The following is a 21,259-nucleotide window of genomic DNA, read 5'->3' on the forward strand; positions in this document are numbered from 1 at the left end:
GGCCCAGAGTCCTGTGAGAGCCCAGTGGCCAAGCCCAGCTCTCTGACCTGCTCCCAAACACGCTGGGGATCTAGAACCAGGGGCCCGCAATCACCTTCCTACACTTGGCGGGGGGGAGGGGTTCCTCAAAAGGGACCGGAGAGCCTTCTTCGGGAGGGCTGTCGGGGAGCAAGAATTCCTGTCTCTTCAGAGGTCCTTCGAGCTGGACTCGGAACCAAATTGACATGAGCCCGATCAACGGGAGAAAACCAAACGTAACCGGCATCCGTACGGGGCATCCACGCAGACATGGAAATCCCAAACGTGGACCACATGAGGTCTCTGTGTCATTCTGAACTCAGGAGAAGGGGTAGGGCTCTGGGACTTCAAGGGAAGGATCGCACTGCACTTCGCGGGGCGATAAAAAGAGCAGATGTTTGGGAATCGGGTGTTTGCCCCACCATACAGATGGGTCGCTCAGATAACATTTATCTCTGGCAAGAACACTTATTCTGGAAAGACCTCCAATTTAGATTCTTCCATGTAGTAGAGGGCGGGGCAAAAGCTTCTCTGGAGCCCTCAGAGTCTGATGGCCTTCAGCTCAAAATAGCCCGCAAGCCAAAGTGCCCGTCTTGGGGCAGCCCGCCCCCAGTCCCTCCAGGGCGACCAGCACCTTTCGCGATAAAAGCTCTCGACTCTCTAGCTTGGCCACCGTGCACGGCCTCAACACAACCATGGCCTGCTTAAAACCCACCCAACCCCCCCTCCCCCCCCCCACCAAAGGAGCTGCGTTGAAGTATAAAAATCTTTTTAGAAACCTCGTTTTCCAAGTGGTGGCGGGCTTGGGTGGTGCACTCCAAAAAAGATCTACCTGTTCGGTTGGACCCTCGAATAGGAACGCTCTCGGCCTCGGAGACGCCCCCGGGGGGGAGTGTGAGTGTGCAACCCGGCTCAAGCACACCCTCCTCGAGCAGAGTCCGGGAGACTGAGGCCCCGGAGGAAAGCTCACCGTGAGTAACCAGGAACAAGTCTAGCTTTGAGGTTGACGTGCCTCTAGGATCTGGGAGTACAGAACGGGACTAACGTGACGGCCGAGCGGACGTTTCGAGTGGCCTGGCCCCAGCTAACTCAGCGAAGGGCCCTGCTCACTGAAGCCAGGAATCGCTTTGAGGCTCTAAATTTGACACTCAGGGTGTGTCCTTGGGCAGCTGGCTCTGCGGCCAGGGGAGGCCCACTGCGGTGGGTGGGTGGGCGGGGAAGGCGCCTGGTGATTTCACAGATGCAGGGCGGGGAGAGGCGTGGCGAGCGTCTGCGAAATCTAAGGTGTGGAGGGCCTGCGGGGAAGGCAGGGCCAAGAGCAGCAGGGGCACCCGTACCCCGGATGACCAGCTGAAGCATCTATCCATCAAGCCCTTCCTCAGAAAATGGTGCCGCCTCCCTGCCGCGATTCTGGGACCAAGGCCAAGCCAGGGACCAGATTGTGCTGCCAGAGTGAGATTTTTGGCCTCTTCCTACAAAGCCAAGTTGTCTTCTAGCCCTCCCTGGTGTCCTGTGTCCCTAGTCCTGGACATCTGCAAGGCAGGGCCAGAGTTCAGGAGGTGGGGGGGGGGGGAAGGCCCTAAAACTTTGAGGCCCAGGGATTCTCAACGTGGGCTTAGATCCCCCGAGCTTTTTTCAGGAGTGTGACGCTGGAAGGCAGACGGCTTCGGACACCACAAAGGCATCGCACAGTGGAGGAGCCCCTGCGGCGGTCAGGCAGCCGGGAGCGGGTCCTGCCCCCGCGCCCCCGGGCTAGGCGACCTGGTCCCCGGCCCACCCATCGTGCAGTCTCCCCCCCCCCCCCCCGCTTCAGATCTGGGGCTCCACGCGCTGTTGAAAGGACCCAACAAGCTCATGCAGGTCACTTGGCCCTGCTGAATATCCAATGCTGGCGATGCACAGCATCCCTGCGTGGTGTCCACAGGCAGCCCGTCCTTGTCACTTTGCAGGGAAGGAAAAGCGGAAGGGCTGACTTGAGGGCCCATTGGAAGCCTGGTCTCCTGACTCCCCCGGAGCCGCCCTTACTGCTGAAAGCGGGAGGTGCCCTCCCAACCCTCGTGATAAAAAGCCCGCTGAGCTCACGGCGGAGAGGGGGCAGGCTGGGCGGTGGCCGAAGACCACTCGGTACGCAGCCAGTTTTGTGCCCCACCGTCCCTCTCTCCGTTTAGAACCTGGAAGGGAAGACGTGGCCCCACCCGGGGGTCTTGGCCAGGCCGACAGCAGGCAGGCCCTGTCCCCCAAGCGGGTGGCAGGAATGCGACGCCAGGCTCCCTAGGCTGAGCCCCGCACGCCCCCTGGTGGGGGCCTGTGGCCTCGCGTGGCCCAAGCTCTGGCCCAGGAAGAGGCAAAAACGTAGGCCCCCAGCGTGAAAGAAAACACCGAAGGATGGGATGAGCACTGGGTGTGGTATGGAAACCAATTTGACAATAAATTTCATATTGAAAAAAAAAGAAAGGAAGAAAACCAGAGAGTAGGAGAGAAAAGGGGAAGGTCGTCAGAGCCTAGCCCCAGGGCAAAGGCGCAGGGGAGGGCAGCAGCTCAAGAGAGGACAGCCAGATAGATGAGGCTTTGTGGACAGGAATCAAAGAGGCCTCTCAGCAGAGCGTGATCCTGAAGGGATTCCACACCCGCCCCAGGCAGCCACATCTTCACCTCGCAAACCCACTGGACGAGCCACAGCACAACTTGTAACTCATCAGAGTTTATTATGGCCATTAATTACACAAACACACCGGCGATCGGTCATCCAGTTCAGAAGCACTCGAACCAGTAGAGTCCATTAGTGATTTCTCTTGATAAATAACTTACGAGAAGCAAGAACAATTGGCAAGGACCCAACAGCGAATGGAGCATCTCGTCGCGAACACCCACCGATGGCGCGTGGGCCGGGGAGGGGGGCAGGCACCGGAAAGTCGAGTTTCCTCGTTGGCCCCCAGCACCCCAGGCCCACCGGACGCTGGGTACTCAAGTAGTGGACATTTCAAGGCACATATGACTTCCTGGCCGATAGCAGCTCCAGAGTCTGCCCTCGAGACCTGGATCCCATCTGGAACAACCAAGGTAAAGCTCCGCTCACCACACCCCTTTGGTCTATTGTCTCTGTTATCCCCGAACACGCTCAACATCCCCGGCGTGCCCGGGGTGGGGGCCGCAGGCGGCGTGAGTCCCAACCCCTGCCCTTTACATTCTGACGACAAGAGGGAAGCAGAGGAGCGGACTCTGACCCGGTGACGGTCACGGTGTCTGAGGAAGCACCACTTGGGAAGTCGCTGTTAGGGCATCCTTTAATGTGTGTCTCAGGAGGGGTGCCGGGGTGGGGAGTTACACGAGGGAGCCAGAGGCAGCAGACGGAGGGAGGGGCTGCTGCGGATGAGATTCAAGGCACTAAAGGAGCGGATGGATGGGGCGGGCCTCAGCAGTCAACCGGAAGTGGAGGGCCCCAGAGAAGAGAGGGCGGCCGCTCCATTCCTAAAGGAGTCCGGTGTGACACCATCTCCTGGGCCGGAGCCGGCCCCTCCCCTCCAGATTCTGCCTCAGATTCTGGGGTCCACCTTCACAGCCCCCCGTTTTCTCGCTGCTCTGGCTCTGCTGCCGTCGTTCAAACCAGCACGCGGGACAAGCTTATCTGACATCAACCTATCGGAGTTCAATTATGGCTTTATGTGATTTAAAAATCAGTGTTTCTCCTTACTGTTCCCTCCCCTGAAGTCCCACTCTAGCTCCAGGCCATCCTTGAATGGACCAGATGGACGCAGAGTCGCGTCCCTTGCTGTGGGCACCAGGTTGAATGTGCCAGATCCCAGGAGAGAGGCAGGGGGTGAGCGGGGGCCGGAGACCCCCTCGTCACGAAGATAATTGCATTGGGTTCCGGTGTCCGTGAGTGCAAGCACAAGTGCGTGCCCGCGAGCACACGCACCTGCCCACTCACACGGACACCCACGGGGGAGGCACCGAGCTCCCCGCCTGGCTAGCACCAGAAAAGCTGAAGCCAGTCACTGAAAGGAGGCGCTCCCCTCCCCCAGGAGGCCACTAAGTGCCGTGACCGTCTGGTGCGGCCAAGCCAGTCACGCTGCCGGCGCCTTTCCAGGCCTGCACGCTCCCGACCAGGTCCCCCCGAGGCTCCCACGTGCTGACACAAGTCCACAAGGAGGACCCAGGTCCACTTGCAATTTAACCTCGAATCTCAGTGGTGGGCGGGCCAAAGGTTGCGGTACACGTAGAAGTAGGGAAGGGCCGACGGCCGGGACTGTGTCTAATACCCGGGCCAGGAGGGCCCCTGAGGTGCTGGAAACCCATAGGGAGGGGCAGGCCCGGGAGGGTAGGGCGGCTGGGGGACGCCTGAGGGCTGGGGCTGGCCTGGGAAGATGGGGAGCTGGGGCTGTGTTGGGTAAGGAGGTTTTCCTCCAGTCGAGAGGTAAGGGGCCTGTTGAGGATAGCCAGGACTGGGGGCCCGGCTCCCCGCCAAGGGGTATCCGGGGCCAGAGGCACCAGTGGGGGCCGTGGGATAGCCTGGCCGGGGGGGCGTGCTCCTCTGTGGGGACCAGGGGTAGCCCGCGGCAGCCCGGGGTCCCAGCTGGGCTGACGGGTAAGGGGGGCCCAGAGGCCCACTGTAGGAAAAGGAGGGCTGGGACACCACGGGGAAGGGGGCCGGCTGGAGCGCGCCTTGGACGGTGGGGCCCACGGGCATGCCAGGAGACGGGCTGTAGGGCAAAGGGTAGGGAGGCACGGCCGCCGGTGGCGGGGGCGGCTCTTCGGCCACAGGGGGTGTCGCCGGGGGGGCCGGGCGAGGCGGGGGCGGGGGGCGCGGAGGAGGGGCGTCACCAGCCGGCTCCTGGGAAACTCTGGGCTTCCTCATCACGTCCTGAAGCTTCTCCACGCGCACCCTGCGCAGGTGAGACAGCATCCTCATGGAGGAGAAGTTCTCCAGAAACGTTTCCAAGGGCACCTCGCCCTCCAGGAACTTCTCGGCCATGGCCTAGAAGAGATAAGGTCTGGTGACGAAGGGCCTGCCTGGGATCAAGGCCACCCGTGTTCCCCGGCTGCGGCACCCCCCACCTCAGCGCACTGCAGCCACCCCCTATCTTCTCTGGCCTCCGTTTGGGAATTTCTCCTCGCGGCCCTCATCACTGCCGACACAGGCTACCTGCGCTCGCTGGTGTATTTATTCCGTCTCCCTCACCAGGGTGTCAGCCCCTGGAGGGCAGGGACTACTGTGGCCATTGCTGTCCCCCACCCCTGGCGCTGTGCCGGGCTCGCAGTGGCTGCTGCCCGTATGTGATAAATAAATGCATGGACACCAGCTACTCGGTTCCTACTGCAGGCGGGCCCCGGGCTGGGAGGACCTGGTAGCTTCCGGCACCCAGAGCACGGACAACTGGAGGGAGCCAGTCTGCCCGCAGACGGAAGAGACGGCCAGAGGGAAGCCGAACAGAGAGGCCAGGCCGCCAGGGAGGGGCCGGGGGCCTGGCTTCAGTCCTCGGGGCCTCCTGCTGCGCCACCTTGTACCCAGGTCTGCCAGCTGCCCTGTGGCCCAGCCGGCAGCTGCCCTTCCGGCTCCCGCCAGCGGGACCAGGCTCCCGTTCACCCCATCCACCGGGACCGATGGCGTCACTCATCTGTGCCACCGTCTCAAGCCCCCTGTCCCGGCTCTACAGGCACCCGGTGCTCGTTCCGAGGGCCCCTGCTCCAGGGGCCGACGCTACCGCCGGAAGAGGGGGTGACGACGGCCATCTTACCTCAGACTCTTCTTCAATCTTCATGCCTTCGATCTGCAGAAGGTCTAACAAGGTCTCTGGCTTCAGTGCTGAAGCAAACTTCTCTGGAAGGGAGGGCAGAAAGATCAGCATTCTGAAAGCGCCTCTTGATCCGGTGCCGGAGGCTAAGGTTTGGGCGAAGACCTTCGGAGTGACCCCTGTGTGTTCCGAGGTCCGGCCACTGCCCTGGGGTCTGCTGTGGAGCCCCCGGTGGCCCAGTTCCCTGAGGTCGCCTTCCTAGGCAGAGGGGAGCTCTACCCACCGAGCCCAGCCCAGACCTCGGCTAGCCGGCCTCCCCAGTGCCACCCGATGCCAGCAGGAAGCCAAGATGCACCGGCGAGCCCCAGGCCTGCTCGACCTCACTCTCTGAGCATCCGGCTTCTTCACTGTCCAGACCAGGACAGCCCCTCCCACCTCGCAGATGGCAGATCCCGGGACGCGGAGAGCCCGGGGCAGCCCTGGAAGCCGGAAGCCGGGCTGGTGGCGTTGCGAGCAACAGCACGGAACGCACGCTGTCTGGATCCAGCCCAAATCCGGCCACGTAACCCTGGCCGTGTCCCTGACTCTCTCGGAGCCTCATTCTTCTCACGTTTGAAACAAGAACAGTGGTACCTCCACTTACAGGCTGCTGTGAGAAAACGTACGGAAAGCACTTAGCACGGGGGTTTGGGGACACGGTCGTCCTGACTGCTGGCCCTTTCCTGTCCGGGGGCAAGGACGGGGACCTATTCCAGCAGCTCCCAGGCCGCCCCTACCCAGCTTCGCCTTCTGCTCCTGGCACCGCTCCACGAGCTTCCGCAGCTCCCGGTACTTGTCCGAGAGGTTTGAGCGGCTGATCTCCAGGGGACCTTGAAACTCCAGGTTCCGCTCGGCCAGGCTGCGGTTGGTGGCCAGAGCCATCTCTCGTTCCAGCTGCAGGTCCTGGACCTAAGGGAACAGGATGTGGACCGGGAGAACCCTCCCCACCACCGCCACTCACCACCGCGGCAGGCTGGACCGGGGGCTTCTGGGACGCATCGCCCACCGCGGCAGAAGTGGGCGATGCCCCCGACTGGAGTCCGACAGACCCGGGTTCGGACCCCGAGCAAAGCACTGTGACCCAGGCACCTCATCCCACACCCTCTGTGGCGGATCCGTGCGGAAAACGCACTGACGGTCGGCAGCTTTGCCCACGGCCACAGGGGGAGCAGGAACCAGGCCCACCAAGGGCCGTGGACGCCTCCAGGAAGCAGGGGGACCAATTAATAGGAACAAGTCAGAGGCTTTCTAGGAGGGAAGGGACCAAACTCCCAAGCCACTTCTCCCCAAGCTTCGGAGGCAAGAGGCCCACCGTGAGGTGCGCTAAGGTGGCCAAAGCCAGACCACAGGCCGGACGTGCATGAGGCCCCGAAACAGTCACCCTGAGGGATGAGAAAGGCACGGCCAGACCGTGACGCTGACTCAGGAGAAACTTGTCCTCGCCTCCGAGGCCACAGGCATGCCCTGCAGAGAAGCTGTGCAGATGAGCGGGCAGAGGGGGCCCCCAAGAACTGGAGCGGAGTCTCACAGCCAGCAGAAGGCTCCCACCGACACGGGCGACCTGTGGCCACCTGAAGCCAGCCTTTGCCCCCGGACGTCGCCCCCTGAGAGCACCTCCCCAAGCCAAGCAGCGCTCTGGCCCTCAGCCAGGTCCCTTGCTGCCACTAGCGGCTGAGGCGACAGCCACAGGAACCCTTCCCAGACCCGCTCTGACCCAAAGCTCCCTCCACGTGCCAGGGAGTCCCCTTTACCGAGAGGAGGGCGGAGGCTCAGACCCACCACCCCTGAGACAGTGACACGTGGCACCAAAGAGAGCGCTCAGCACCCAGCAGAGGGCTCAGGGCACAGCTCGGCAAAGGGCGGCTTCCATGCAGGGGCCACCCTGGTCAGCACGTGATGGGCCGGCTCGTCCTCCGCCAGGCCATGGGGACCCGGGAAGAGGGGGCTTCCGGGAAGCCTGCCCTCCTGCTGATTCCCAGCCACAGGGCCTTGAGATCCGAGCTCAGGGGCAGGACCGGAGCCTGCTTTTCATGCTCCAGACGGGGAAGAGGGACGTCACATCCGCCTCCCCTCCACAGTGCAGCCACTGGGGCCCAGGGATCATGGGCCTGGCTGTGGTCTCTCTGGTCTCCCTAGGACAGCAAGCTGCCTCCACATCTGGGCCGTCTGTATTTGCTGCCACGAATACTCTTTTGAGTCACCGGGTAAGCTCCAGAGCAGGAGGCCTGAAGCCCTCTGCTCAGCTGCCCCTTACATAGAACGTCTGGCCCTCATGTGTCCACTGCCTTTTCCCTGGGTCTTGACCAACAAATATATCTAAGCTGTGTCATTCTGCCCTACGCCTTGCCCTATGCATTTCTGCCCCCTCTCCCGCAGCCTCCCCCAAATCTTTCTCCACTGGGGGGGGGGGTCACTATGAAGCCCGCCAGCTGTCACTTAGAAGAGGTCGATACCACAGTTCCGGAACCCCCGTCAAAAGAGCTCACCAGCCTGCCGCGACCCCACCATTCACTGCCCCGTGTGGACACAGGCCCCCTGCTACCTAGCTCTCTTTTCTCCAAGCAGTGTCCACATCCCCAAGTGAACCAGCTCCTCTCTCTCTGCACAGCCACACGGCGACGAGGACGTGTAAAATTGTGTTTTATACGGACCGTGGTGGAAACCTCGTCCAAGGGCTTTTGCAAGCCTGAGGAGCCTGCCCTGCTTCACTTCCCCTTGATCCCAGAAAGCTTTCCCCGCGGAGGATTCGAATCGATCGGTCAGGCTGGCTGCACGCCACAAAATTCGCGTTGCCTGCAGCCCAAGACGTTGTGAGGCCGTTTTCTGCACTTCGGCGTAGATTCTATCAGCCTGCTCAGCTTGGAAGTCAAGTAGTGATACTTCTGTGAAGGCTCGCTTCTGCCAAGTTCCACGTGCCATTCAGAGCTGGCCTTGGGATTCCTATAACCTGTGCTCACGGCAGAGTCAAGAAGCACTTTGCGCCCGGGGCGCCTGGGTGGCTCAGTCGGTTGAGCATCTGACTCCTGACTGTGGCTCAGGTCATGATCCCAGGGTCGTGGGATGGGAGCCCCACATCGGGATCCTCACTGAGCACAGAGCCTGCTTAGGACTCACTCACTTTCTCTCTCTCTCTCTTTCTCTCTCTCTCTTTCTCTCTCTCTCTGCCCCTCCCCTGCTGGAACACACTCTCTCTGTGTCTCTAAAATTAAAAAAACAAACAGACAAAAAACCCTGCTCTATGCCCAGCACTATGCCAGCTGAGGCAGACCCCGGCAGAGTCACGGCCTAACTGACCACAGAGGCAGGCCTGCAGCTTAACCGACACAGGCTTTGCTTTCTGTCCTCGCGGAGCGAGCTCAAGGCACCAGGATGTGCCACGGAGCACCCCCACCTCTCTTCAGACCCTGCCCCCTACTGCGTCCCTGCCCCCTCTTCGATCCCTACCCCCCGGCAAAGATTGCTCGTCTGGGTAGAGGGGCAGGTCGCGGGGCGGGCAGCGAGAGCACAGGCGAGGAAGGGCAAGGGAATACAGCCTCGCTACGCACCCCTACAGAAAGCAGGAAGAAGCTAGGCGGGGTGGCTTCCCTTCTGTCGAGAACAGGTCGTGAACCCCCAGGAAAGACACACCATGCCGGTTCATCAGTGAAAATAAAAATATATTCCAAGCGCCCATCAGACGAGCTCGGCATCGCTTGTGCTTGGGTCTCCGCCCGGCGTTAGGGGCAGCGGAAGGGGCTTCCAGAGCAGTGGGCCGGCTGGCGCCGCTCAGGGCAGGACCGCGGTATACCCAGCTCTCGGCCACGTCCAGCCTCCTGACCTCACAGGGGGAGTCACGGTTGAGGACACAGGAGGGCAGGAAAGCCTTTATAAAGTGTAAAGCTCTACACGTCTGCAAGGGTGATTTTATTCCCAGGGGGACTGCGGAGAGCGGAGCTGGTTAGGCGCCCTTTGGTAGAGGAAACAGGACTGCACAGGAGATGAGCCCAAGAAGGGCTCCTCCGGAGACACAGGGCCACACAAGGCCCTGGGGAAAGGCAGCTACAGAACAGTAGCAGTACCTTTAGAAACCTCCAGATTCAGGCTGGAACAACAACGTGGGGACTCCCGGGGCAGGTGGGTCCCCCCGAGTTCACATGGGGGCCCTGGATGCCCTAGCACCGCCCCCTAGAACTCCCAGAGGGCCCGGGAACTGGATCCCGATCTCGGGGGCTCCTCCGGCTTGATCCAAACCAGGGTGAAGGCCACAGAAAAGGGAGGAGAACGTGGCCCAAACTCCCACCAGGCCGGCGTCCTGAAGCAGGGCCTCAGTCCCACCTGCTGGCCTTCCTTCTTCCTTGGGCCCCAGGACAGCTTTGCTCTACCTCAGGGGACTCCAGGGCCAGCCGGTCAATGGCCTCCGGGTCGTTCTGCATTTCCTCCAGCTCCTCCAAGGTCTTGTCTTTTAGTGTCTCCATCCTCCCTGTGAACACAGAGCGAAGCGAGAGACAAACCACGGTTTTCCGACGATGCTTCCAGCACATTCCGGCCACCCTGCCATCCCCTGTCCCCGGGGACACCAGGAAGCCACTCCTTCTCCCAAACCATGAGCAACAGGTATGTGAAAGCACTGGGCAGCCAGAGGCAAAACTGGGATTCCTTACGGTGCGGGATGAAACTACCCAAGGTGCACACGGGACAGGGCAGGACAGGACGGGCGGCCAGGGACAGAGACTACGTTGGCCCCAGGCCGCCTGTGAGCCCCGATGCCAGCATGACCTCCGCTAAGTGTCTATTTCTGTCTGAACCAGAAACACACCCAAACCTTCACACACGGGGGCTCTGCGGCCTCAGCATCACAGGCTCAAGGGCATCGCAGCTAGTTTTATCTAGCGCACCGACAACCTTGGGCTTCCCTCAAGTATTCTCTGCAACTGCAGTCCCCTCCACGTGCCACAGAAACGGACCGTCACATGCAGGTCTCCTTGGAGAAGAACGACCACAAAAAATAATCAAATTGGCCCCTAGGGCAATCGGAAGGCAAAGGACGCTGACCGACCCACAAAGAACATCTGCTGGGATGGGAGAGCTGGTTTTAGCAACCCTCCCCCTCTGTCACTCTGCCCAGAGGGACATCGATTGTCTGTGTGACAGAGGGGTCACAGCCAAGCCCCGAGAGGGAGCCCCGGGGACCTGGAGAAGGCAGCACAGACACCCCCAGCACACTCTTCCTTTCTGCTGACAGGATTCCCCTGCTATCTGTTCCAGAAGCACATTTTTTAGCTTCGATGTAGATTTTTCTCATTACGAAAGTGATGTTAGTTTTCAAAAGATTCCAGGTTCGAAAGATAGCGAGACCTGGAGGCCCCCAATCCTCCCGGGTACTGTGCTCAGCTAGCGCGGGCCGACAGTGAAGGTTAATCCAAGGAGGTGCTTTGCAATCAAGAACCAAGGTTACGCCCGTGTGGTCGGAAGCGGCCCTGTCCAGGTCTTAGTCTCCCCGTCTGCAATGGAAGGGGCTGGTATCTCCCAGGTCATCAGAAAGATGAAAGGAGAAACGGATCAACAGGGACACCCACCCCATTCACCAGCAAAGCACCGGCTGACTCCTCCTCCTCATGTGCCGGCACGGCTGTTAACGGTACTCCCTTCTGATGCTCAAAAGTGCCCTAGTTTCGACAACAAAATACAGGGTCACCCTCCTGAGAAAGAGCTAGCCAAACAGAGGCACCACCACCGTCTCTTCTCTCCTGAGGGGTCAGGGTGGTCCCGAACCTCCGAGGCAAGGAATGTCAAGTGCAGGTACGCGCCTGAACCCCAGGGGGAAGCCCTCTGAAAACGCAGGCGCCCCAGTCCCAAAGGTAGAGTTCTGTGTCACTAGGCCAGGGCGGGCCCAGAAATCCAGAATCTCCAGGTTCCAAGAAAGGCGACAGCTCCCGGCTCCTCGGGTGACCGCAGAGGCCACAGGTTACTGGGCACCGGAGCGCATGCCTTTTGCATGTGTGGTCCCTCCTGACCCTGCCCCGGGGGCAGGCAGTTGGCTCTTTCCGGGTGGGGACCAGAAAGATCAGGAAACGGCAGCCTCAAAATTCAACAGCCTTCTGGTCCACGTCTCACCCTGCTGCTCCAAAAAGCCTTGGTCTAAAAGCTGGAGCAGGGGAACGGCAGCTAGAACAGGCCCCGGGAAGAACTCCGGAGGCACACTGCTACCACGCAGCCAACCAAGGGGGTCGGCCATCGACGGGACCTGCAGGACAAACGGGAACCTCCCTGAGCTTCTGGGCCTTCATCAGCAGAATGGGCCGGTGTGAGGCTCAGAGAGGGAGGGCAGACAAAGCGCTAGCTTAGCGCAAGGTCTGGCTTAGCGCAAATGCTGGCCCGAGGCTCCAACACCACAGAAATTACTTATTAGGCCTCCAGCGTGGCCCAGATCCGGCTGAGAACTTGCCGGGCCTTCGCACCCACAACAGCAGCAGCGCCCAGCCGGAGTCCAAGCACAGAACAGGGTGTCTGCCCACTCCTGCGGTCGGGGCTGAGCGCAGATAGCCGGGGGCCAAGGGAAGCTCCGGGGGGCAGCTGGCGGACCACACACCCCCGGCAAGGTCGGCAGGGCATGTGCGGAGGCCCCAGCGGGTGCAGGCTTCATTCCTCCACACGGGGCGTGGGGGGGGGGGAGCCCCGAGCAGAGTAACCCTCCCCCAACCACTTCGCACGGCGGGTGTCGCGCTCCGTGTCCCACACAAGGCAATGTGGCCTCGAGCAACAGGTCGCATACAGCTCTTGGTCTCAGGACACCTCCCACCCCGAACATTATGGAGGAACCCGAAGAAGGTTCCCTTGTGTGGAGTTTAGGTGTCGGTACTGACCATATTAGGTATTAAAAGCGAGCCATTTTTTTCATTTATTTATTTTTTTTTTAATGTTCCTAGAAGCTTTAAGTGGAATAGCCTGGGCTTGGAAACAACCCAATGGGAAACCACCCAATTAGTAAACGATCATACGATCTGTGGTACGGCTGCACTAGTTATGTGCTACTCTCCAGTAAAAAGGAGCGAATTGATGTATACAACGTGAACGGATCTCAAGGGGATTCTTCTGGGTGAAGAGTCATTTCTATAAACATGCTGCTTATATAACATAGAGGTTTTATATATATATATATATATACACACACATATATATATATATATGACCTTCTTAAGATGAGAAGGTTGTCTAGATGGATACACCTGTTCATGGTGGCCAGGGAGAGACATTTTTCAAATACAAGAAGACGCAGGGCCCCCTGGGTGGCTCAGTCGGTTGAGCGCCCGACTTCGGCTCAGGTCACGATCTCGCAGTTTGTGACTTGGAGCCCCGCATCAGGCTCGCTGCTGTCAGCCCGTCAGCACAGAGCCTGCTTCGGATCCTTTGTCCCCCTTTCTCTACCCCTCCCCTGCTTGCGCCCTCCCAAAAATGAATATTAAAAAAAAAAAAAAGAATACGCAAGCCCCCGTATTCCATTAGCCACTAGAACAATCATGTGATTGTGTGTATCATGTGCCACGTACCCTCCGAAAACCCCACTGTATACTCGTGCGAGAAACGCAGTAAAAAGGGAAATGTCTTAGCTCATGAGAATCATCGTGATCTCACAGGCAGCCTGAAAGGGTCTCAAAGACCCCCAGAGGCCCCGGAAACACACTTGGAGAGCCACTGGCCTAGCGGTTAGGAGAACGGATTCTGCAGTCAGGCTGTCTGGGTGTGATTCCTTCCCTGCTACTTAGGAGCCGGCTCATTTAACCTCTCGGTGCCTTAGTTTCTCCGTCCATGCCTGGCACTCAGTGCACACTCCACAAATGCCTGCCATTACAAGGACCCTGACCACCGTCACCCGACCTCACGGAGGAGGCTCAGAGAGAAGTAACTCACCCGAGGTCACACAGCGGGGTGAGTGACTGGGGCAGTGCCCTCCCCAGTCCGGGACTTCGCACCACGTGCCTCACAATCACCTGAGTTCCAAGTCTTCTCCCAGACCCAGAACTCTCCAGGGCTCTCAAATGAATTTTAACGGAGTTTTCATTTTAACTGAGCTACCCAGGGTCAAACCAGTTTGGCACCTGTTGCCCTGCTTTCCCCTCCCTCTGAGGGAACTCAGGCGGGCCCAGCCTCACCTGACAGAGGAAAAGCAAAGACCCTGGAGAGGAAGGGATTTGTCAACCGGTCCACATGGAGGCACGATGAGAACGCAGGGCTCAATCTCCTGTGTTGTTTCTACGGAGGGACCTCTGCCAGGACCCGAAACGCACCTCCCTCGGGCGCCTAGGGCTTGGCTCGTATAGGCACGGTGGGGCCAGGCAGGAGACAGGGGTCTTCAGCCCGGGGACTGAGGCTCCAGGTTTGCAGCCCCGTGGCCGTGGGCCCAGTGAGGCAGCGTCAGAAGCAGCCACCACGGTCTCAAGACCAACCAGCAGAACAAGGAGGCTACCGCTCTCCAGAAGAGTCCAGGCGAGGCCACGTCCACGGGGAGATTCATACAGCGCATGCCTGCTGCACTGTCAGGCTTCCAGAGGCCAGGAGACCCACAAGACGCAGAGGCCAAGTGGGGGGTACGTCGAGGGGGAGGGTCTGCGCTGGGCTGGAGGCCCAGAAAGCACTGGGAGCCGGCCTGACTGGGAGGCACTGACACAGAAGCCACCCTACAGCCACCCCAGGAGACTGGCTTCCTCGATGGGCTTGCCTTCACCGGCCACTTTTCCTGTTTCCCCTCCAAAAGGGAAATGTTTTGACTAGAGAAAAGCCACCAAAACAAAACCTTTGTCAAACATTCCAGTATTTTATAACCTTCTGAACAGTTTTCCCGCTGGGGCTGACACACAGCTCTCGATACCTCCGTGTATCTAGCGTCCATCCTTGAACCGGCAGTGAGCGTGGGCGTTCGATGGACGTCCGTGAAAGCAGAGTGGCCCAGTCCCCTCCCCGGGCCGCACAAAGAGGGGCCTGATGTTGCTACAACCTGCACGAGGCCACTGCTGCTTTCACCAGGGACGGGGACGGCCACAGCACCGAGGATGTCACCGGTCATCAAAGTCTGGCGGGAAGCTACTGTAGACACTTAGCAAGAAAGGGGACTCTGCTGTGTTAAGAATGGTGGCCAATCAAGAAATAAAATTAGCTGCGGTGCACGGAGGTGTGTGGCCGCTCCACGTGACAATCTTTCTCTGCCATCTAAAGCCCCACACCTGGCTCTTTGATGGCCTTGAAATCCCTGCGACACAAATCCCTGTAACATCTAGCTGGTGACCCGAAAAATCACCGTCTTGCAGACAGCGGGAATTCTCCCCAAAGTGGGCCATGAATGAAGCACAGATCTCTTCAGAGACCACGCTCTCCCGCCACTGTCCCTGCCTGGGACGCCCCATCCCCAGGGGGGGTGCTCCTAGGTGCCAAGGTTGCCCCCACTTCCCTCCCAGGTAGGCACCTTCGCGTGCACCTTCTTGAACTAGGAAGATCAAAGGGACGGGAGAATGTTCTGGCTCCTGTCTGTGATGACTATCCCAGCCACTCCCCGACTTGGGAAAGATGACCGCCCCCGTATCCAGAAAAAGAAACACCTCAGCCCCGTGGTTGCAAAAGACCACTCTCCTGTGTCGATGCCATTTCACTGCGGGCTTCAGAACAGGCCCCTTAGCCAACTCTGCCATTAGTTTATATAATCACTCCAGTAACTAAAGCAAACACGAGGCTTAATTATCCCTATTTCAGAGATGAAAGGAAGCCCAGAAACAAACAGGGTATTACCCAAGGTCCTATAAGCTGTCGGGGTCACACCACGGGAGGCCCAAGTCTCCTTCCACCCCTGCTGCTGTAACATCACAAGCACCTCTGCCCCACCTGCCCTGCCCTTCGCAGGAGAGCCACGAAGATGCTTTAGTTATAAGGTTGCCCGAGATGCAGAGATTACAATCCCACGCGAGCACGCCAATTATCCAGGCCCATCCTGGGTCCCCACCTCCGGGACAGAGGTGGCTCACGACCCCGCCCTCCGACAACAGCTCAGGCCTGGGCTGGCAAGTGTAATCTTGTAGGGATTTATCGTGACTTCCCCTGCCCTTGGAAGCTCCCGAGGCCTTTCAGAAGTCACAGAGCCACCCCCTGATTCTCAGGGCCACCCGGTGAGGCTGAACACAGCAAGCACTTCTCTGAGTTCAGAATTTGGAAAAGGAGGGGCGAACAGGACATTCTGCCCAAGGCCCGCAAAGCAGGTGCCCCTGAAGCCTGGGCACCCACCGCCAGGAAAATCCAAACCGGCACTCCTCAAAGCAGCTGTGACCAGGGATGTTACAACGCAGAGAACTGGGACATTATGGAGAAGTCATCTGGGGACCCCCGGTCCACGGGCTTTGCTTCTGGAACCTGACAAGTGCAATCACCATGCCCCTCAGCACCCCGGGCCCTGACTCAGACCCCCTTCTGCTGGCCAAGTTGCCCAAGAGGATGCTGGGTACTTCTCAGATGGGGTCTGCAGGAGGGGACAGAGGAAAAGACATGGGCCCCCTTGAGGGCAGGGGGATGGTCTTGTTCACCTGTGTCTCCCCAGTGCCTGGAACAGACCCTGGCCCACTGATAGCTCACAGCAGGGCTTCCAGAAAAAACAGACCACGGCAGGGAGGGAGAGGACAGGTCAGTCAGCTGGCAGACAGTCATATGCAAGATGTGGAGATTCGAGAACAGGCCTACTTCCCTTTACCACGCCTTCCTTCATCTCTCTATGCCTTCACTGAGCAAATGTTTATGGGGCAATTACTACCCGCCAAGAACTGCACAAGACCCCAACTAAAAGGAGGAAGGATGATTGGGGGCAGAGGGGTGCAAATAAACTCTGAGTTTTTACTATGCACCAGGCACAACCCCAATATATAAAACTGAGGCCAGGGGCACCTGGGTGGCTCAGTCGGTGAAGCATCTGACTTCGGCTCAGGTCATGATCTCACAGTTCGTGGGTTCGAACCCCGTGTCGGGCTCTGTGCTGACAGTTCAGAGCCTGGAGCCTGTTTCAGATTCTGTGTCTCCCTCTCTCTCTGCCCCTCCCCTGTTCATGCTCTGTTTCTGTCTCAAAAATAAATAAACATTAAAAAAAAAAATCTGAGGCCAACTCCCCTCGACGCAATTCAGTTTTTATTTATTTATTTTTGAGAGAGACAGAGACAGCGTGGGCAGGGGAAGGGCAGAGAGAATCCTAAGCAGGCTCAGTGCTGCCAGCACAGAGCCTGATGCGGGGCTGGAACTCACGAAACCGTGAGATCATGACCTGAGCCGAAACCAAGAGTCGACGCTTAGCCGACTGAGCCACCCAGGCGCCCCTCGATTCAGTTTTAAAAAGCAAAAACCTTGAGAACCCATCACGGTGAATGCAGGGACAAGGGGACGTAGCACAGGTGGGGACCAGTGGAGTGAGGAGGGGAAAGGTGGACGGCTCTGAGGGGTGGGGGTGTCAGAGGCCTGCAAGTCCTCACTGAAGGGGGGCAGCTGGTGTTGGGACAGGAGCCAGAGGGCCAAGGGCAGGTGACAGCAGGGCCCTTGTAAGGAGCCGCTACAGACCCACACAGCTGAGAGAGGGGAGGAGAAGGCTGGAGGCGCAGGCAGGTGGCTCTACAGCATTCACAAGTACAGCGAGATAACACCTCTGTTTGGGGGTGACACCATCGACCCAAAGGGAATCAGACTGGGAACAAAGTGGGAAAGGCAACGCATGTGCTAATCTGCGCTCCCTCCGCAAGGAGAGAAAAAGTCACTGTTTCCTTGCTAATAAAAAGGAAGAAAAACTTTTTGTTTTGTCCTGTTTTGTCTCCTCCGCAGCTCTCACCTACACCCGAGCTCATGAACTCGGGCAGCCACCAGGGCCAGGCAGGCACTGGCGTCAGGGGCCAGCCCAGCGCAGGCACCTCCTGCAGGAAGGAGGGCGGCCCAGAGCCGCCAGGTCTCCCGGGGGAAGCCAGGAATGCAGATGCAGGGGACACCTCTCCCTTTTTAAAATTCCAGTAGCCAACACAAAAGTTGTAAAACGACGAAACGCCGGGTGGGTCCCTCCATGAGAGACACGTGCCCGGAGGACAGATGCCACAGAAAAGCAGGGAGGACAGGGGGATGAGGTGACAAGGGCATTGCATGGGCACCCTGGGCCCACCTTTTGCCACCAAGCGCTGAGAATGGGGGCCGACGAGGCTGAAGCAGCCACCAGAAGCAAGGGGACAGGCTCGCAGGTGCGGCCCCGGGGCCCGGGTAGTACGCACACAACCAGGAGGGGAAACGAAGTCTCCGGCCACCGGCCCTGCATTTCTCGGTGTCGCCTTCTTTCCATCACTTGATATCTTGGCTACATCGATCTCACACGTCCGGAACAAGAGGAACACGATCTAGCGAGGATAGCGAGGCCCAAAGGTGACTATATGATACCCTGGGGGGTGGAGGCCAGAGGAAGTGCCCTTTCCCGCTGCTCCCTGGGGTGGCGTGGAGGGGGCTGAGGATGTCTCGAGGGAGAAGGGTGCTGGGAAGGGTTCAAATTCAGGGCCGCCTTCCAGATCTGTCCTTGATGGGGGAGAGAGGGGGACAACGCGCTGGGGCTCTTGCTCAATCTCCATCTTTGCCAGGACTGTTCAGCTCAAAAACAAATAGTTTCAACTGATATCAGATCCTTTACAAGGGTAAACGCTAAAAAAAAAAAAAAAAAAAAAAAAAAAAAAAAAAAGTAAGGGTGCCTTAAAAAAGTCGGTAGGGCATCCTGATTCTTGATTTCGGCTGTGGTCATGGCCTCACAGTTCGGGAGTTCGAGCCCCATGTCAGGCTCCATGCTGCCAGCCTGGAGCCTGCTTGGGATTCTCTCTCTCTGCCCCTCCGCCGCTCACCTGTGCACGTATGCACTCACACGGGCGCTCTCGCTCGCTCTTTCTCTCAAAATAAACTTAAAAAAAAAAAAAAAAGAAAGCAGAGGGGCACCTGGATGGCTCAGTCAGTTAAGCATCCGACTCTTGGTTTCAGCTCTGGTCACCATCTCACGATCTTTGTGAGTTCGAGCCCTGCGCTGTCAGTGCCCAGCCTGCTTGGGATTCTCTCTCTCCCCGTCACTCTCTGCCCCTACCCCCTCTCTCAAAAATAAATGAACTAAAAAAAAAAAAAAAAAAAAGTAAAGCAAAATGCAGTATTTTCTGAGCTCAGATCAGAACAAGGTATGCCAGCCTCGGAGCTGCCTGGTGCCTCTTACGCCCCTTGTCTCTGTCTGAACAGTTAATGCCAGCTTTCCCCCAACAGGATGCAGAGAAAAGCACGGAATGTGGACTGATGCCCAGGGTCTGCGCTTTGGCTCCACAACCCTGGAGCTGTGTGACCCTGATCAAGTCTCTTCACCTCAGTTTCCTTACCTGGAAAATGGGCTCTGTGACGATAATCCTACCGTAGGGGTTTTGTGCCTCAGATGAGCACACGGCCCCGAGATGGCTTTGCAAGCTCCAGAGCACTGAACAAATGTTAATTATTCTGCCTCTTGGGGGTAATCCGATGATTCGGGGCGCCTCCTGACGCCCCTGGAGCTCAATATAGAGTCAAGCAAAATGACTGCCATAACTGAATCGGGACCCAGACTGTGACTGGGCAGGGTGCCTCTGGATTTCCCGGCTCCCGGCTGGAGATAAAGCACAGGTTCCAGTCGCTCCCCTCCTCACCACTACCACACCACACTGACTTGCAAGCTACTTCAAGCCCAAAATCACCCTGCAGGGAGCGTTGTAAAGGCCGTGGGCTTCTTGTACATTTCCCACAAGTAGCAAGTAGTTACCATAGCAACCTGTGCAGTTCCCTATGCCTGAGTTAGAGAGGCCTGGCCCCATCCCACCCCTCGTGTCAAAAACACCTGCGGTTGCCTTAGAAACCTTCCTATTCCTGCAGCTTAATGAGGATGTATTTGTTGACCTGATCTAGTTTTCTTTTCCTAGAATGATTCTAGCCGCTCACCCAAGTATCAGACCATTCAGTCACTTGACTTCCCACAGGACTTAATAAAAACAGATCAAACCATCAGGCACTGCTCACCTGGCCCAAAGCACCATCAAACTTACCTTTCCTTCAATTTGAAAAGTTGGTACGTAAGCACCAGAAGGGAGCCTTCTTAAGTTTTCTCTCTTTCTAAGGAATTTCTGGGGTTGGGAACTCCTCCCCACCCCCCAGTGCTAAATAGTTACGACAGCATGAAGGGAAGTGGAAAGAGTTCAGGGCTTAAGAACCAAATATTCCTGGACTGAAATCCCAGCTTGACCTTTTATTAGCTGTATGACCTTGGGCAAATTATTCCGCCTTTCTTACTGTCTCTCACTGGTGAAATGGGGCTAACACTACCAACATCATGAGTCGTTGTAAGGACTTAAAGAGAATTCAGCGAGATCACTGCTAGAGGTGCTAGAAAAACCACCAGGCAGGCGTTCGGTAGCATTAATTCACACGCTCACACCTTACTTTTGGAAAATGCTGCCTGACAACCTGGCCAGATACCCAGCTAGGCTCAGGAGGGAGGGCAGGTCCCCAGGAAGGCTAAGGATGTGGCTTTCGGAAACAGGCTCCAAACCAATCTGAACAAAGATCCTCAAATATAAGTGCACCTGTACATCGACGGAGGGATATACAACCTCTCAGGACGAGGCTTTCGGAAGGCAATTGTCATCTTTACATAGTATTTATGTAACAACCACATGCTCCTCAGGTCTACTGAATAACTCTATCTGACCCCCTTTTCCCAGAGGCAGGCCCCTAAGTGAGAAGATCCAGGAATGATGAGCCCATTTACTGTGCCAGACGCAGGGGGCACTCCAGAGTGGCCCAAGACTTCTGCAAACTGCCTCTACGGGCTAAGTGGCCAGGCTGGGGGCGGGGGGGGGGGGGCAGGGGGGGTGTCCATCAGCAGGGGACAACCTATGGAGCCTGAGCCAGACAGCAGGGTGTGGAGCCCCTGGTTACATAAAGTCCCTGGATGACCCAGCCCGTCCCCTAAAGGGACCCTTCCCATGCCCACGGGGCATATTCCCCTCAACAGCATTCCTCAACGGCATTCCAGGAGTGACTACCTCAACCGTCACCTTTTTCCCTCCCCAAACCACACTCTCTGCCTGACCCCCATTTCCATCATGCCCTCAGCTTCGCGCCCTCGCTCCCGATCTTCCAGGCCACCCGAGACACCTGTGATGTCCAATCACCAGGTTGTATCTGGTCATTGCTCCAGAGTGTTTTGATCCGGGCACCTTTGGATTAATTTTTGGAAGCACTGCTTCCGGCGCCCTCCACCCTCCAGCTTCCCTGAAAGCCAGCCATCCCCTCCCTCCCTGGTCCCCATCCCTCCAGCTGTCAGGACCTCCACTTCCATCCTCTTTTCCCACTTGCCCGGCGCACCCTGTTGCTTTGCTAGTTTTCCAAATTTCCAAAGTTGTTCTCCTTTAAAACATTCCCCCAAGCCCCCAGGGCACAGAACAGAT

The 21,259-nt window shown here is 58.1% G+C and overlaps 1 protein-coding gene across 6 annotated transcripts in view; it reads right to left on the minus strand.

The window, feature by feature from the left end:
• Nucleotides 1-2,703: 2,703 nt before the first annotated feature.
• Nucleotides 2,704-21,259, minus strand: part of VPS37C (VPS37C subunit of ESCRT-I) — a 28,400-nt gene continuing 9,844 nt past the window's right edge. The window contains exons 1-5 of one of the 6 annotated variants that reach the window (XM_047070782.1): nt 17,932-18,369; nt 10,104-10,248; nt 6,527-6,698; nt 5,754-5,831; nt 2,704-4,993 (exon numbers count right to left, since the gene is read on the minus strand). In XM_047070782.1, the coding sequence (XP_046926738.1) occupies nt 4,271-4,993; nt 5,754-5,831; nt 6,527-6,698; nt 10,104-10,243 (1,113 nt within the window). In that variant the 5' untranslated portion in view covers nt 10,244-10,248; nt 17,932-18,369 and the 3' untranslated portion in view covers nt 2,704-4,270. Of the gene's footprint in view, nt 4,994-5,753; nt 5,837-6,526; nt 6,699-10,103; nt 11,318-11,344; nt 12,263-17,931; nt 18,370-21,259 lie in introns of those variants that run through there. The other 5 variants (XM_047070781.1, XM_047070780.1, XM_047070777.1 and 2 more) reach the window with 5 other exon arrangements.

Source organism: Lynx rufus, unplaced genomic scaffold (genome assembly GCF_022079265.1).
Source record: "Lynx rufus isolate CCGP_SWC_20201006 ecotype Redwood Valley unplaced genomic scaffold, mLynRuf1.p SCAF_9, whole genome shotgun sequence".
Classification (NCBI taxonomy): Eukaryota; Metazoa; Chordata; class Mammalia; order Carnivora; family Felidae; genus Lynx; species Lynx rufus.